Source organism: Rhinopithecus bieti, unplaced genomic scaffold, assembly GCF_001698545.2.
Source record: "Rhinopithecus bieti isolate Rb0 unplaced genomic scaffold, ASM169854v2 scaffold_42948, whole genome shotgun sequence".
Classification (NCBI taxonomy): domain Eukaryota; kingdom Metazoa; phylum Chordata; class Mammalia; order Primates; family Cercopithecidae; genus Rhinopithecus; species Rhinopithecus bieti.
Window position 1 is genome coordinate 368575 of NW_016817872.1, and position 18917 is coordinate 387491.

The 18917-nt window shown below is 37.4% G+C and overlaps 1 protein-coding gene across 1 annotated transcript in view; it reads left to right on the forward strand.

Moving 5' to 3' along the window:
- Positions 1-18917, forward strand: part of PAPPA (pappalysin 1) — a 254934-nt gene that overhangs the window by 94764 nt on the left and 141253 nt on the right. The window contains exon 8 of the mRNA XM_017856267.1: positions 17351-17479. Coding sequence (XP_017711756.1) covers positions 17351-17479 — 129 coding nt within the window. The remainder of the gene's footprint in view (positions 1-17350; positions 17480-18917) is intronic.

Genomic DNA, 18917 nt, shown 5'->3' on the forward strand with positions numbered 1-18917 from the left:
TCTTGGCCAGAGCCATGACAGAGAGTATGTGCAAAAGGCAAACACTCTGGCACACACAGACACACACACATCAAGCAGTTTCCCATAAACTCTAACAGGAGTTGCTATGCTTCAGTGTTGGGTTAGAAGAAGGAAAAGAAATTGTACTTTAACCTTTGTAACTGAGTTAAAGAAAAAGTAAGAGAGAAAACTCACCATGTGCTGGTCCTGGATCAGGAGACCTGGATTCTAGTATTGGTATCCTGAAATTTTGCTGTGTCCTTGATCAGATGGGTCCCCAGCTGTGGGCCCAAGACCCCCTTTTATAAAATAAAGGGGTAGGTCATAGCTCCGACATTCTGTTCAGATTATCCTTTAGCTCTCAACCATGCTCAGTCCATCTAATTAAGTAAAGACGGAGGCAGCAGGTTATATGTCACATTGTTAGTAAGTCTGAACTTTGAGTTTGGAGGCTGGCCATCTAGATCTAAAGAAAGCCTCCAGGCACAGTGGGACCCTCAGGACTCCACCTAGACCCAGCCTCTCTCTTAGGACTTACAAAGCTCTTCCTTGGTGAGACAATTTCAAAATGTTCTGGTGCATTTTTCCTGGGTGGCATTTTAACTTGACACTGAGATACTAGAGGTGGGGGCTGTGTAATATCTGCCATGTTATTCTCTATCCTTAGCTTCTTGTGCAAGGCCAGACATCATGTAGATGGTCAATAAATGCAGATGAAATAAATGCATGCATGCATGAATAAATTGATCAGTAAACCCTGTGGTACATCAATAAGTGGCCAGAAAATCATGATAATACACATCATATCTGGTATATTGGAGGTCTTTCTTTTAACTTCCAAGGTGGATTAGTTACTTGAGGATTGAAAGGACAAATAAGAATCTTACAGCATTGTCACTGCTCCTCTTGGGGCCTCAGCTCTCTTATCCTTAAAGCAAAGGCATTGGGCCAGAAGGTGTAATTCTGTGTTTCATTCATTCAACAGGCAATTATTTAGCACTGTCTGTGTAACAGGTCCTATAGTAGGCAGTGAAGACAAATCAGTCAGTAAGGGACATACCAGCCTTCCAGGAGCTTAGTCTACTTAATGTGAAAGTAAACACATAAACAAGTGATATCTAACAGTGCGAAAGATGTTATGTTAAGGGAAGCACATGGGCTAAGAGCTCCTCACTCAGCTTCACAGGTCAGTGAGAATCTCCTGAAAGAGGTGGCAACTAAGCCTAGGCAAGAAAATGAAGCCAGGGAAGGAAGGTGAGACTGCTTGCTCAGGGTGGTGGCTGAGGGTAAAATTTCAAGAAGAGAGTTTGAGCAAAGAGGCCAGAGAAGTTGACGGGGGTTAGATCATCATGGTCCCAGAGTTCATTGCTGTGACGTCTGGACTTCATTCTGAGAGTGGTGATGAGCCGTTGAGTGTCTGTAAGGTAAGAGAAGATCTTCATTAGATTTGGTTTTAGGACATCTCTTTGACTGTGTGTGTATATCTGGATAGAAATAAGGATGGAGGCATAGACCATAAATGGTAAAGGAGGAAAAGCAATGTTGCCAAACTGAAGTAGATGATGATACTTGTCTATGGTAGTCAAGTGGAAATGGAGAGTACTGGATGGGGCTGAGGGATATTAATGGGAAAAAATACCTGGATAACTAATCAATAGCAGGAGGCAGGTGAGTGTATTATGAAAGATGCCTGTGTTACTGGCATCACTGAAACACACAATGAATGCAGCTATAGAGGCATATTTGGGTTGGGATGAAACAAGAAGAAGGAGTTCAAAAGTGCCTTCCAGTTGCTGGCCTGTGAATCAGAGGCAGGCATACAGGCAGTTCACCTTCAGCCACAACATTTCTTTCCTATGTAGAGATACAGGAGCAATTGAGGCATACATGTGCAGATTTGCATGCATGTGTGTGTGTGCATGTACATGCATGCGTGAGTACCTGCATGTGTGTGTGTATGTGTTGGGAGCAGGCAAACAAAGACCTGTGAGACCACCTGTTTTCATCATCCACTGATTCTCAAAGTGTAGTCCAATGTTCTAAAGAGGTCCCGAGGGGGATTGGGGGTTAATCTTCCATAGAACTAATACCTATAACGTTACAAGACTCAGGCTTTGTTTTCTACCCAGGATTAATCATTCACTCATGGGCTTTAATACAAGCCAGACACCACCTCACTGTGCAAAGCAATGCCAGCTCCTCTTCCATTCTGATGCTGGCTTTTACATTCTTGTTGTCAGAGTGGGAACTAGGTTTTTGCCCCAGTTTCAAAATCCTATGAAGTGAAAAGTTTAGAAACTTCCATCCAGGGATGTTTTAGTCAAAAATGCCAGGACAGCTGGACTCTGCCATTAATTTGCCATATGACTTACGGCCATTTGTTTCCCATCTCTGGGCTTTAGTATCCATCCCACAATGAGATACTTGGAGTAAGTGATATTCAGTCATCCAGCTCTGATTTCTACATATTTGTGTTTCCTTCTTGAGCTAAGCTCTGTGTATACAAAGTCAGTCTCCAAAAATTTTAAGCAGAGAATTTTGAGATGCTCAAACTTCCTACTGTCTAGGAATTAAACTGAAAAACTCTCAGACCTGGAAAGAGCATTGAAGATCATCAACGCCAGGACTGACACTTGAGAGACTGACATATGAGAGAATTGAGTTGAAAGAGAGGAAGCCACTTCTTCAGAGTCACACAGCCATTCAATGGCAGAACAGAGAATTGAAGTTAGCGCTCCTAATTCCCAGTCCAGGTGTTTCTTCCCCTATGTAACAGAGTGCTGGACATTGGCCAGACCTTGGGACTCACATTTGAACTCGGCTCCCTCTGATCATAGAGAAGTCTCCCTTGTTTGCTCAGAATGAAATCTTAGAGAGCTGACATAGTAACGTCATGGCAGCTGGTGCGGGTGATGGGGTTGGTATAGGAAATGAGAGAACGCATTTGGCTAAGCTCAGGTTCATGTGACCCTCCAAGAGCCTTCATTTCAAAACAAACTCAACCTTTTAGGTTCAAGTTCTCTCTCTCATCAGAAATGTGACTTCCTGCTTCTAAGAAGCAAGGCTTACAAAAGGGCTCAGAAGACTTCGTGGACATCAAATAGCTCTTACAAAATAGCGTTTTGATGAGTTAAGTGTAAATGAATCAGAAACATAAGGATTACATTTTCCCCAAGTGCACATGGGTTTCAGAATTGAGGGGAAATGTAGTTTGCTAACTGCACACTGGCTTTCATGGAACTCAAGCCACTCCTGGGGAGGGTAAGGGGAGAGAAGAAAGAGAAGCCCAGTCCCCAAATGGTTTAGATGTGGTGCCAAATTCAAAAATGCTCTTGGGTTTGCCCTCTGCCAGTAATAAAATTGCTGGCCACCCAGAGAGGCCACAGGGAGGAGAAAGGAGATGGCTTTCCTTACTGGCCCTTGGCCCTCCACAACTGTGTTCAGTTAGTGCCGCTCAATCACCAGCTGTCACTGGGGGCCTCCGCTGGACTCACTGGCCCTGACTTGGCCTCGATTTTCACACTCTGCAGCATGCCTTGTTTACCTCCAACTGTATCTGGTGTTTTGGCTCCCAGAGTCCTTGGCGACCGGTCAGCTTGTCACAAGCCCCTGCTCTGTAATCAAGTGACCTGTCCATCACCAGTAGAATGTTTGGGGAAGCTGTCACACATCGCCTTTGGTTGCATTCAGGAAAAAACAAGAGTTCTTTGTAGATCTTTTCCTCTCTCCCTTCTTTAATGCTATCCAGGTGTGGAGTTTCCTCCAAACTGTTAAATGTCTTCCCTTCGAATCTCAGTCTGACACAAATTACCAGTTAAATCTCAGGACTGCTGTTACCTTATCCTGGGATTTGAAGCTCTAGATCTTTTATAATTTCCACATTGTCCCTCCATTCTTTCCCTTCTATTTTGTTTTATTGCACCAAGAAAGTAGAAAATCATTTCAATTGGTGGTAAAAGATGATTAAAACAAAATAACAAAGACCTTGGCTGCAAACTGTTAGTTTTATTAAATTGGCTACTGTGTTTCAAATTAGTACCAGGGCAAATCTTTGGACAATTATATCAAAGACTGCTGGAATTAATCAGTCGCATGTACACAATTGCTTCTTTCAGAGCCTTATACAGATTAAGAATGGTGTTGCCAGTAGGAAAAAAATGAATCTTGCATTACCTGTGTGAGAGGGATGGACCCTAGCCCCATTGAGAAGGAATCCAAATGCCCAGTGGAGTCCCAGATCTCTGTCATCTCATTTTTCATTTATTTAATCCAGACAATGGGTTGGAGTTCACAGTGACCACCAGGAGAAATAAGAAGATGGATGTTGCAAGGCAAAAGGCCATTTTCCCAAAGACTTTTTTTCTTGGCACTGAGTCCTCAGCATGACAGCTTTGCTTTAATAAGGGGGCACCTGAAGTGGAAAGGCTGCACAGTCTACTGAGTAGCTGGGTCCAGAAAGAGGGAAGATGGGTGTGGTGGGATCCCAGGCTATACAAAGACTGGATGCAGATTCAGTATCTCAACTATTGTTAGCGCATCTAAGTTTTGACTTCTACAGCTGAAGATAGGCTGGAGGCTTGGAGAACTACTGCATTCAGTTCCTTGCATTTACAACAGTGATCCTCCGTCACTTGATAACTCAAGCCCCAACATCTCACCTCAGAGCCTCCTGCCATCTACTGCACATTCCACCCAACCATTTTAGCAAAACGTTTCAACTTCCTTTGGTTTACCCTGAATTTCAGTCTAAATGAACTGTTCTTAATCTAGAAAAAGTTTACCTCTGTCTTATTTTATGCTATTTCTACTGTTCAGAGCACCATACTTATCATTCACGTTTTTTGATATGTGTGCTTTCTCGAACAATTAATTCAACAGATATTGCTGAGAAGTTATTCTGTGCTAGGCAGTGGACCAGGCACAGAGATACAACAAGGAAGGGCTAATGTTCTCTGTCCTTGAAACACTTAACATACACCAAGGTAGTCAGGCATTCAACATGTGATTGCAAAATGTGTGTTCACTTTTGTAATAAAGTATGGGACACTAAGGACACCTGTGGAAGGAAAACAAAATAACCCAGGTATCAAAAAGAAACCTCCGTAAGCCTTTCTCATTATTTAAACCACTATTTGGTCTTCCTCTGCTAGCACTCTCCAAACTCTACTTTGTGTTACAATCACACTCTACTTGGTTTATCCTCTCTTTTGCCCTTTGAACTGTTTGAAACCAATGGCAGTATCTTCTTCATCTTTCCGTCCTCCATTTTGACTGAACTTCATACATTTTTTTAAAAATTGAACAATAAAGGTGATGTCCAGAGAAAAATAGCTGATTGGGCCACAGTCACAACAAAAACTAATAAAACAGTAGCCATTTTTTTTCTGATACTCGGTCCACAGTCAGTATGTTAAACTATCTTTCAAACTATTGCTTCCCAAGGGCATACAATACTTTCTGTCCCAGATCCTTAACAACCACCCCACCACCAATAAAAGTGAAACCAAAGAACCTCTCAATCAACAGAAATAAAAGGTTTCCTTAAAAATTCAAAGTAATACTCAGACACAATTGGAATTAAGGCATACATAGTCATCACTCAGTGGGAAAAACTGTGTGTATGTAACTTCTTTTGAGAAGAAATAAATAAATTCTTTTGAGAAGACAAAATCACAGCTCCAAGGCCATTCAGTAAAGAAGGACATTTTGTAAGTTTTAGTTCTTTTAAATAGAATATAAAATATCTAGAATACCACCAAAATTTTGTAGGTACTCCGTTTATTCCATCCTACAGGGAATATTTGGGCTCTTGGCCTTCAGGTACTGCCTTTTCAACTTTCCTTCCAAACTAATTATCAATATTGATACCTAAATGGTCTTCCACCAAACAAGTATGATGATGTCATTTGCTGAGAAAGCCAGTCCTTTCGTCTTTGTCCTGATGACTTCTTCTGACTTTCTCCAGTCAAGCCAGTGTACCTCCTTGGGAAATTTTCTCATACTGCCTCCCCATCATCCAGGGTAAGAAACCAACCCTCTGTGCTCCTACAGCACATACATTTTTTAGGCTATTTTAAGGCCATCAATTTTAATGTTGTCTCTTCCCTGCCATCCAATGAGCATCCTAAAAGCAGGACCATATTGTGTTCATCTTTGCATCCCAGAAACCAGTGAAGCCTATTTGGATGGCTAAGTGTAAGGATATCTAAAATAATACAAATATATTTATTCAGAAATTTTAAAAAATAATCAAAGTCATAAATATAATCAGCTAGCATTAAGCTACTATCTGGATTTACTTGCCAGTCTTTCTTCATGAACACTAAATATGAAGTGATTTTACAAATTTGTGATCTTATATTTATACAAAATAATGTGTGTATATGTGTTTATACATAGAAAGATACTGAAAGGATCCTCACCAAAATGTGCCTGGTAGCTGTCTCAGGGTAATGGAATTTGAGATTATTCTACTTTAATTATTTCATATAGCATTCTAATTTGCTATCATAAACATGGATGATCTTTATTTTGGGGGGACAAAAAGCAATTGCGATTATATACTGTCACTTCTCAGTTTCTTAAAAAGTCAGCTTCCATTCTACAGATATGTTAGAGTTGAAATTACTATTCTCTACCTTTCGTCATTTAAAATACATATAATATAATATATAATATAATATAATATAATATAATATAATATAACATAATATAATATAATCTGAGTTTCACCTTCCTAAAATATTTTAGAACCATAAAGGGAAGCTTGTTTTATCTGCAAATAGTTTTTGTGGTCTGTATTTTACTGGATATTGCTATACGGCTCACTAGGCTGTGCTCATCCAAAAAGTCAGCTCAATGTCATGGAAAGATAAAGGATTCTAGAGTCAAACAGCATGGTTTAAATCTTGTTTTATAATTATTATGTCTCTGACATTGAGCAGATGACTGAACTACACTGAGTCACAACTGAGAAATTAAAATAATTTCTGCCTTTCAGGCTTATATTAGAAATAGTTGGAAATTTTGGTAAACTAACTAAACTAAAAGCATTTCCAACATGAGCATCCATTGGATATTCTAGATAAAATGTTACAGATATAACTAGCATCCTTTAAAATGCATAACTGAGATCAGAAAAACAGAAAAGGATATTTCCAGGGGCAAGACATGCAAGAAATAAAATAGAACTGGGAAGTGAACAGGTAAGCCCTGGATCTAAATTTTTGGTTGGTATAGTTTGGATAAGGGAGAGCCATCAGTTTTGGCAATTGAGTGGCCTGAATATTTTTGTTCACCCCAGAAGGGGAGATGTGGCTTTCCAACTCTGCAAGGTAGTGTACTGGGACTAACACTTTTAAAATAGGGATTTTAAATGAGATTTTCAGGACCCCTGAAAATCTACATGTTTAGTGAAAGGATGTACTAGGGAAAAAATATGTATATGCATATGTCTAGTTACCTACCTTAATAACATGACAATTAACATGATTTGATGTAACTGTCATTAAGACTTACTATCTTTGCCTAGGATATAAGTGGAAATTTAAAACCATTGTCTTATACCTCACAAATACTTCATGTTTGAATTTATACTGCTAAGTATGATGTGAAAATGCCTGAGCTTAAAAATTAAGTGGAAAAAAAAAAAAAAAAAAAAAGATTCCAGGTTAGTGATGTTGCAGGGGTACCTAGAAATTAACGTAAAATCACTCTGAGGGAGGACATGGACTTGACCCAGGGAGCCCATGATTCCCACAGATTAAAATCCACTGAACATGAGTTCACATCTCAAAATTTAAAAACACACAAAAAAGTAAACAAGGAATCAGTAATAAGGGTCAGTAAACAACCTAAGGGCTTATTACTAAATTTTGACTTTGGTGAGAAGTATACAAATTAGTATTTTAGAATAAACAGAATACAATAACAATAAAAAATAAATAAAATTAGAAAATACAATTTTCGTAGTTAAAATGCACAAAGAAGAGACAAATAATGGAAGTTTAAAAATTCGATAAATCCAAGTGAAGGGAAGAAAGGAGGAAAGGAATAAATAAGCAAGGAAAAAATGGAAACGTAAGTCATTATACTAATCAGATTAAAGTCAATTGGATGAAGATGGAGATTCTCTAGTCAGATTTAACTCAAGAAAGTTTTGCTGAAAGGTTAAAGGTAAAAGTGGGGACAATATTTACCAGCTACATGCTAATCGAACAAATTAATACTGTTTTCAGACTAAGGAAATATTTGGCAAATATGTTACTGTGATTTAAAAAAAGTCATCACATAATGGTAAAAGGAAGATATTATGATTTAAAACCTGAATTTACCAAATAATGTGACCTGGAAATATATAAATCAATGACTTTTACCTAAAAAAAAGATAAATGCATGACATTGTGATACTTTAACACATTTTCTCAATAATTTATAGATCAAGCAAACTAAAATATAGTAATAATCTAGAAGATTTTGAGGAACACAAAAAAATTTGAGCTGATAAAAATTCATAGAACCCTGATACAGAACCAAATTATGAATATTTCCTTCTAGAATAGAGATGCAGACTATTTTTTAAAGTTTTTTTTTACCATGTCCTAGGCCACAAAACAAATTTAAACAAATATCAAAGTATCAGTATCACATAGAACATGAGCTCTGTCCACAATGCAGTACATTAACAAACAAAACACAAACAAATGAAACTTTTCAATCAATAGGATTTCTAACAAATAAGCAGAAATCTTAGATATTTGCCAATAAAATTCAGCAATGTATTAAAAACCACATACAATGTTAAAGAGGTGACTTTAACATTAGATGGTCTCTTAATGTAATTCACAATATTTGTGAATTAAATAATTTTAAAACAGTGATTTTACTAGATGTAGTGTATTTTTTAAAACCCTGTAAAATCAGATTCCTTCATGATGAAAAAATTATAGTAAACTGGGAATAAGTAAAATGTAAAAAGTATCTTTTTGATCACAGGGTTATCTTCAGAATGCCCAATTTTGCCATTGGTCTCCAGCCTAGGGGAGTTAGACAAAACATAGAAACAAAAAAAGTCTGAGAATTGAAAAGGAAACAACAAAACTATCATTATTCCTCATCTACTGGAAACAATATAGAAAAATTACTAAGAATCAACAATTGCTAGAACGACTAAAACAGTCTATGAGGACTTCTAAATACAATATAAATTTATATAAAACTCAATTATTTTTTATTATCCCCAAACTATTAGAATACAAATATACCTACATGTAATTGTATGGATGTGTGTATGTGTGTGTGTGTATGTAAATAGCTAGATAAAAAGCTATTATTCACTATAGCACTGACACCTATAAAATGCTTAGAGTAAGGCATATATTGCTAATAAAAAATCATCACAGTTTTTATGAAGAAAGCTTTAAAACTTTACTGAGACCATAAAAGAAGACCTAAATAAATAAAAAGATAAACTGTGCATAAATGGGAAGACACAGTATCATAAAGATGCCCTTTCTTCTCAAATACACTGATACATTCAATGAAATTAGAATCAAAATCTCAACAGGCATTTTTAAGGATGAAGCTTCACAAGGAGGTTCACATGGAAGAGCAAAGGGCTCTTTTGAAAAGGAAAACTATAGAATGAACTTAATGTAAATCAAGACTTTTATATTGCTATGGAATTACTATAGACTGCTACTGATAAAACAATAGATAAAAAATAGACCAATGAGGCCAGGCGGCGTGGCTCACGCCTGTAATCCCTTTGAGAGGCCAAAGCGGGCGGATCACCAAAGGTTGAGAGTTTGAGACCAGCCTGACCAACATGGAGAACATGTCTCTACTAAAAACACAAAATTAGCCAGGCGTGGTGGCGCATGCCTGTAATCCCAGCTACTCGGAAGGCTGAGGCAGGAGAATTGCTGAACCCGGGAGGCAGAGGTTAAGGTGAGCTGAGATCACACCATTGCACTCCAGCCTAGACGGCAAGAGCGAAACTCTGTCCAAAAAAAAAAAAAAAAAAAGACCAATGAAACAAGATAACCCAGAAAAAAAAATTATGAACATACTGAAATGATATATGCAAAGGCAGTATTGCAATTCAGTAGTGAAAGGATTAACTCTTATCTTAAAGAGATTAACTAGTGCTGGACACATAATTTTAATACATATTTGGGGAGAAAACAATCCTTATTTCACAGCATTTAAAAAACTATACTGTGGGCCAGGCACAGTGGGTTACGCCTGTAATCCCAACACTTTGGGAGGCTGAGGCAGGTGGATCACCTGAGGTCAGGGGTTTGAAACCAGCCTGGCCAACATGGCAAAACCCCATCTCTACTAAAAATACGATATTAGCTGGGCCTGGTGGCACATGCCTGTAATCCCAGCTACTTGGGAGGCTGAGGCAGGAGAATCGCTTGAACATGGGAGGCAGAGTTTGCAGTGAGCCGAGATTGCAACACCGCACTCTAGCCTGGGCAACAAGAATGAAACTCCGTCTACAAAACAAACAAACAAAAAAAAAAAAAAAAAAAAAAAAAACACCGTATTGTAGGTGCTTGAAACCATATAGGTACCAAACAAAACCTTAAAATTATTGAAAGGAAATAAAAGAAACTATTTTATGATTTTAAAGTAACATTTACTCAACAACATATGAAAAACACAAATCATGAAGGACAGGAAATTCTCTTATCAACAAAGCAGCATAAACATAATGAAAAATTAGGAGTCATAGAGTATGAAATGGTATTTGCAGTGGCTTTAATTATAAAGAATTAATATCCAGTATATGTAAATATACTTACATATTAATGTATAAAAGCAAAAGCAACTTAATTTAAAATAGGCAAAAGGATGAACAAACAATACGCATGACTAGAAACCTACTTGATCCACAAACATGTGTAAAGATACTCAGGCTTGTTAGTAATCAGGGAAAGGCAAAATAAAACAATAATTAAGTATCATTTAATAACCATCAAATTCAGGAGGCTGAGGCAGGAGAATGGCGTAAACCCGGGAGGCGGAGCTTGCAGTGAGCTGAGATCCGGCCACTGCACTCCAGCCTGGGCGACAGAGCGAAACTCCGTCTCAAAAAAAAAAAAAAAAAAAAAAAAAAACCATCAAATTGACAAAAAAAAAAATTACATATTTGGCAGAATCAAGTGCTGGCAAGGACCTGAAGCAATGGGAAGCCTTTGGGTAGATGTGTTAATTGATACAATCATGTTGGTAAATACTTTGGCAATATCTAGTAGTTGAAGGTGCAATTACCTTAACCTATGATACCATTTTAGCCTTTTTTTCCTTCAGAAAACTCTTGCTGTGTGCACAGAGGAAAAGAACACAAATGTTTAAAGCAACATTATTGTAAATAATAAACACAGTGATTAAATAACAATAATAGCAATAATAAAAGAACCAACCTAGGTATCTATCAAGAAAAGAATGGCCAAATAAAGTATAATATATTCATACAATAAAATATTTATGTTAGTGAAAATACGCCAGATCTATTTGTAGCAATATGTGTGATCTCAAACAATGCTAAGGAAAAAAGAAAAACAGCCAGCTACAAAATAAGTATAGTATTTAAACATCTATGAAATTTAAAATATGTAAAACAATACATATGTGCAAAAGTATAAAATGTGCATGGGATGGAAATGAGATACAGGAGGAGCATACAGGTGGGTTTAAACTTGATCACTATTTATTCCTTTCACACCAAAAATAAAAGATATGAAGAAAATATGGCACAAAGTTATAATTTGACAAAGCTGTACAGTAAGCCTATGAACATTGGTTATAGTATAGTCTGTACTTTTCTATATAACTGAAGTATTTTCTAATTAAAACAATAATAATAGCATGTATAGTCTTTGGCTCGTCACCTCAGGCTCAAAAAGTGAATGTTTCCTTCCCTTCCCATTCTTGGCTGAAGGCTTATATACCAAGTGCCCAGACATTACCCTCTGGTTCTTAGCTCAAGGCTAGACTGGAACACTTGGGCTCTTCCTGAGCCAAAGGCATCCTAGGTGGTCCCATCTTATGTCTTCTAACTCAGACAATCTGGGTGATAGGTCCAGACCTACACACATTCTCAGTGCAGAATTTTAAATGCTAAAGCAGTTTGTAGCCTGTGGAAAAGCTCAAGACATAAGGATACAACACTACACTCCTCATTAAATTAGAACCATGGATTGCAGAACTAATCATCACATCCTTCCCAGATTCTTCTTTCATAGATTTTAAAAAATGAATGGACAGAAAGAGGAAATGTCTTGTCCATGATCAATGAGTCAGCAGTAGTATTTCATAGGGAAATATTACGAAATTAATATAGAAAAACAAAGATTTGGAAGTCACAAGACACAAATTCCAAATCTTTCAACTGGTCTTTGTATGTAAGCTCTTTGTGATCCAAAACAAAGTCTTCTGATTTCTGTTCTGCTGTACTTTCAGAAAGCTTGGGGCTTCCGTCTTTGGAAAGCACCGTCTTGGAATGGAGTTAGACCGAACTAGTTCAAGTCCCTACTCCATGACAAAAATATTGTGACTATCGGCAAGTAGCTTAATCTTCCTAAGTGTTGTTAGTTTCCTCATCTGACAAAGAGGATAATTATTCAAGGGATTGTTCTTTTGGTTGAGACTGTACATACAAACATGATACATAGTGCCTAGCATATAATAAGTAGGCAACACATAGAAACTATGATTACTGTTTTTATTTCAGAAGATGGAGTTTTAAAGAAATATAACACAGTTTAGTTATAGAGACTATTTGAAGAGATAGACAATGATAAATGAATGCTATGATATGGAAACAATAGGATCAATAATGAGTATTTAAGGAGCTCACAGAGAGTTTTCTGGAAGAAGCAAAATGTGATGTTTCCATAGGGTAATGAGGCTGTCTCTCCCCTTCCTCCTATATGACTTTTGTGTTTCTTATTTGACCTTCACAGTGGTATGGGACAAGAATCAAACATCCTAATTAAAAGACAGAAAAACAGACCCCTGCAAAATCACATGACTTGTCTACAAATTTCAGATAGGTTTTAATTGACTGATCATATTAACTACATATCAATACGCTTTAATTTATGCATTTTAAATGCATATTTAAGCTTAAGTCATAAGGTATAATACATACCTCTTTATGTATGTATTAATATTTTAGATAATGATTTCACAACCTGTAATTAAATTTCAGTGTAAGTTGTGCTCTAAATTTGATATACATTTATGATCAATATGACTTTCTGAGGCAGAATACTGAGATTATTATCAATCAGAAATGCCAGCATTTTTGTTTCTAATTATCAGAAATACAACCCTATGGCACATATGCCATTTGCGATATCTGTTAAAGAAAGATGGCTAAATGTAGAAAAAGGTATTTTGTTTTGTTTTGTTTAAAAAAGAAAAAAGGCATGAGGGCCAGGCACAGTGGCTCATGCCTATAATCCCAACACTTTGGGAAGCCAAGTGGGGAGGATCACTGGATCCCAGGTGTTCTAAACCAGCCTGGGCAACTTGGTTAGACTCAGTCTCTACAAAATATATTTTAAAAATTAGCCACTGTGATGGTGCATGCCTGTAGTCCCAGCTACTAGGGAGGCTGAGATGGGAGGATTGGTTGAGCCAGGGAGTTTGAGGCTACAGTGACAGCTATGACTTCTGCCTGGGTGACAGAGCAAGACTGTCTAAAAAAAAAAAAAAAAAAAGCAAAGATTCCACAGAACAACCCTTCAGAATAGACAAACAACTTCATCACATTAAAATATATTAGCTACAAACATAAAATATTCAGATGCAGACTTGATGATTTACTACTAATGATCGTTGAAGTTTAAAAAGAAAAAACTGAAAATGGCATTCAAAATTTGATGAAATAAATCAGAAGTAGCCAAAATAATCACATCTCAGATGACCTGCTAAAATTTTAGTTCCAAAGAAAGAGTAAATTGGAAATTTCAGCTTGGTAGCAAGCTCCTGTTGCTGCAGTAAATGAAAAGATTTTGAGCTGGAGAGTGACTCTAGATTTAAGAATATTCTCACGACGTTGGCAAGACTGGAAACGGGATATGGTCGAGGCAGGACATTAAGCCAGAAGCTGCTTTGGCCATCAAGATTGACATATGGGCCACAGGAGAATTGAAGAAAGGATGATGTAGAAACTCCTGAGTGGGGAGAATTGAGAGGGCTTAGGGTCCATCTGAATGTAGGAGGCACAGGAGGGGAAGGAGTTCAAGTGATAGCATAAGGCTTTCCAGATGGTTTTAGGAGCAGCTGAAAGGCACAACTTGACAAAAATGTCCTACTTTTAGACCAACGATGAAATAGGTTCTAACCTCCAGCAAAGCCTTCAGAAGCCACTAGCTTATCCTTCTGAAGGAAATCTGTTCTACCTAGGTTCTTGAGAAAAGAGCCCTCATTTAACATTAACTCTGACTTTAACTTGGGGAAAATATAGTTTTATCATGGGAATTTTTCTGTGGAAAACATGATCTTTTAGTAACTGTTGTACTCATCCCACTGTCCCCACCTTTTAACTTCAGGGAGTGACTTGGGCTTTTATTTTTCTGTCTGAAAATGTGAGATAGCAACACCTTCCTCAAAGAGCCGCTTAAGCTTCTGGAAAACAATGAAATATGAACCACACACACACAGCTAGAAGAAGTAAGGTTTCTGTACTAATCAAATATGATGTTGGTGGATAAGAAGGAGGTCAGTAGGTAGAAGTTACAGGGACACAGATTTCGCCCCAGGGTAAAGAGAAACCTTCTGGGATCCAGAATTTTCAGAAGCTGAAATGGGTCACCTGAAAAGAGAGCAAGCTGCCAGGCACTGGGGGTGTTCCAGCCACGTGAACTAGTAGAAAAGATACTTTTCATCAAGCCATGACACACATGGTAGATCATGGCTCCATGTTCATGGGTTTGCCTAACCAAGGTCACATTACTTGTTTGTGTCTCCATCTTTTCTAATAAGGGGACCATAGCATAAATTCAGTGGACAAGGATGTTGAGAGTTAACCATTAATTGTAATGGATTAACATTTATTAAATGTTTATCATAGGCTGGGCACATATGTGCTTTATAAATGTTCTCACACTTAATCTGTAGATAAATGCTGTGAAGCCAGGTTTATGACTGATTTGAAATAGGCTCAGAAAGGTGAAACACTGGCCCATGACTTCCTGGCTAATAAGTGAGGCAGCCAGGACAGAAACACATGTTTTCTTGTCTCTGTGTTGAAGTTTATTGAGGAAAAGGAGGAGAAAGAGATGAGGCAAGAGGACAAAGTGGAGAGAGGAGGAAAACATTCACAAATATTAGCCAAGCACCTTAAATATGATCAGCCATAAATCACTCATGAAAAACACAATGTAGAGAGGTACTTTTCATACTCACCCTTTTCCAGAGAACTACCCCTATCTACTTAGACAATGACCGGATAGCCCCAGTGGACTGGGGTGTAGTCTGAAGAAAAGTTCTTATTTGATGTCACAACGTGGCCATTTAAAAAATATAAAACATGCCTCCGTATTTTAGAACAAAATGAACACACAATAGAATGCATGTCATATTTATCATGTAACTTTGTGTATCCCCTGGGATTGTTACGTTTTTCTCCACCCCACTCCAGTTTTAGAATTATCACCGGATGAAGTGTATGCTCATTAGTCTAGATGTGGATAAAGTAGCCAACAAGCTAAATGAAATCATAAACCCTATAATTCTATCAACAAAATAGGATTCGAGGTTTACAAAACAACCATCATTCATGCATAAAAATCTCTCAAGATATTTGTACGTCCACCTATTTCATTTTCATTGGCAGAGCACTAAGTCTCCAGGGATTTTTGGTCTACCCACAATACTAGTAGTTCCAGTCCTGCTAAAACAAACTCCCTTTGGGGTAATACATCCAACATTCTCAGGAAAGTTGTGTTCTTTCCCAGAGTCCTTCAATGCTCATAAACTCCAACTCATTATTGCATTGAGAGTCTGAAGACATTCTCTGTCCATCGCCCCTGCACCTGTTATCTTGCTGGCCTTAACCAAACAGCCCAAACCCTAACAGCAGCTGAAATAACAGATGGGCAGGAGAACTTGAGATTTTTTGACATCATCCTTTTGTTTATGAAATCCCCCCCAACTCTGGAATCTGATAGGAATTTTCTTCATTATCATTTTGTGATTTTTCCCATGGTACTTTTTTATTATTAAAAAAATTATTATTAAAAAGAATAGATACAGAGGTAGATGAAAGACAGGAATAACATCTTCATTTGAGAATGGTCATAAAGGAAATAGGGAGGGAGATGTGGTCATGTGGAATTGACATAAACATATATTTGCCTTGGAGGATAATTGGCAGTAGCCGTGTTCATTTGGTGGTTTGTTTTTGAGGAAGTCAGAGCAGGTACTAGCAAGTCTTTAGGTCGAGGAGCGATGCAATCTAGGCAAGTTGGAAATCTGGCAGGAAGTAGTCCTTGGAATTGCGATTCCCAGGACATGACCCGACTTTGCAAGGGGTGAGGTTATTAAAACAGACCTAAAATAGGGATAAGATAGGCAGAATATAGGATATCACTTAATAGCATATGATTATAAACAAGTTGCTTTACCTTCCTGTGCCTCAGATTCACCATCTGTAAAATCAACATGTAAATACTAGCAGCCATGTAGGGATGTTTTGATTCTCAAATAAGAAATTCATGAAAAGTGTTTAGCCTAAGGCCCCATATTCTATTAATGGATGCTGTTGTTATTATTATTATTATTATTATTATTATTTTGTCGAGAGTGAAAGAAATAGGGAGAAGCAAGTGGCAGGGAGGCAGAGATCCACTGTACATGCAGCATTAGAAAGAGGTTTGCTCACATGTAATGGAGTTTCTGCTCAGGTTTTAAAATGAGGAAACATGATCAGATAATGGCCTAGGAATCTGATGTGGTGCTTTCCCACCTCTGTGCTTTTGTTTATATTTATTTTTCCTGAATGGTTTCCTCACAAACATCTTCATTTTTAGTCATTTGCCATCTGATACTTTTCCAACAGAGTTGCTGTATAGGTTAAATTAAACCTAGTAAGTACATAGTTATCAGTCAATTGATGCTAGTTATTACTGTACATTTTAGTGTAGTCCATTATACTTAGCCAACTGATGTCACCATAGTAGACAATAGAAAGTATTGGATAACTAAATGTGCATTTGATTTCACAAATGAGCAAGACTGATAGAACATACTCCAGGGGATCAGTTTACCATTCTTTCCTTGTCTGCCCAGTATTGTAATTGTATAATTATGTCTTCTTTGTATTTTCCAGGGATCTAAATCTTGGCAGTGTGTACCAGTATTGGGTCATAACTATTTCAGGAACTGAAGAGAGTGAGCCGTCACCTGCTGTCACATACATCCATGGAAGTGGGTACTGTGGCGATGGCATTATACAAAAGTAAGTAGATCTAATTAAAGAAAGAAGAGGAGGGATGCTGATTAGGTCAAGAGATGGTTAGGGTGCTGAATAGAAGAGCTTATGACATATTATTCGATGCATGAGCTGTGAACTACTAGTGGTCCCCAGCAGTCTCTGGATTGGTCTCCAAGCAATTTGCTGAACTCAGAAGAAAAGCAATGACTATTTTTTTGAACACATACATTTTACAACTATGTAATACAACATATGATTGAGACAGAACTACCCTTATGTACCTACTATCATTTGCTCTTGCTCTCGGTTGCTTTATGTGTGCTACGAGGATTCCATTAGATTTTTCCGTCCCAGTCACGGCACACATTCAGTTAACATGATACAGTTCATCTAGGTTAAAACACTTTTAGGTACTTTGCTGGTTACCATTCATATTTGTGAAAACTGCATATTTATTTGTTACCTCTATTGTATCATATTATATAACAATTTACAAAATGGGTCAAAGTCTCATAAAGATAGCGAAGTATTTTAACTCACTACAATGTTTAACCCATAAATAATAAACAGTACTCTGGAGTGAATATTGAATGTGTATATGAGTACACTGAGGCAAATGAATCAGTAAGTGTGGATTTTATCAGATTATCAATCCATTCATCCCCTTATTCTCAGGACAAGATGCTATGCAACTGGCAAATAGGGAAGAGGAGCCACCAAGACTTTTGTATTATTTAAAACTCAATAAATAAACTTTTAAGTGCTTTTCCTCCAGAATAAGAAAAAAGTTTTCTAGCACAAAATTGAGAGTTTTGTCTCTAGAGGTGGAGAAGACACCAATAATCTTTCAAAATTATATCTCTTATTGCTAAAATTACATTCTTCATTGCTAAAGTGTTTATCTGCAAGTCACACTATTGCTAAGAGACTTTTTAAACTATGGACAGATTTAATGATAAACATTACATGTGGAGAAGGCAAAACAAGCTATTGGCAAAATTCCTTCATTAAATAGCACTGCTGGGTGTCACATAATATCTGTGCAATATGGAATTGCAATTACTATTTCTATAAGAGGAGGGGTGGTATGAAAAAAGAATTTGCTTCACAGTTGGATGAAACCACTGATGTGTAGAACATGAATCAACTCACAGGAGTAGTACATATATGAAAGACACACACTAGATGACTCTTTCTGTTCATCACTAACACTAAGCTAGAGGGGAAGAACAATTTAATTTGTTTCTGATGATTTTGTGGTATGGAATGTAAACTGGAAACCTCTGCTTTAGGATGAAAGGACCAGCTAGGAATACAGCAAGGATGATGCAGTAATGCAAGTGAAAAGAGCTGGCATATGAATACTCATCCACATAAACATCAGTTATTTGCCAGCAGTATTCTTTCTGAACATAACTTAACATTAAAGGCAATAGAAATATTGCAAACATGATCAGATGAT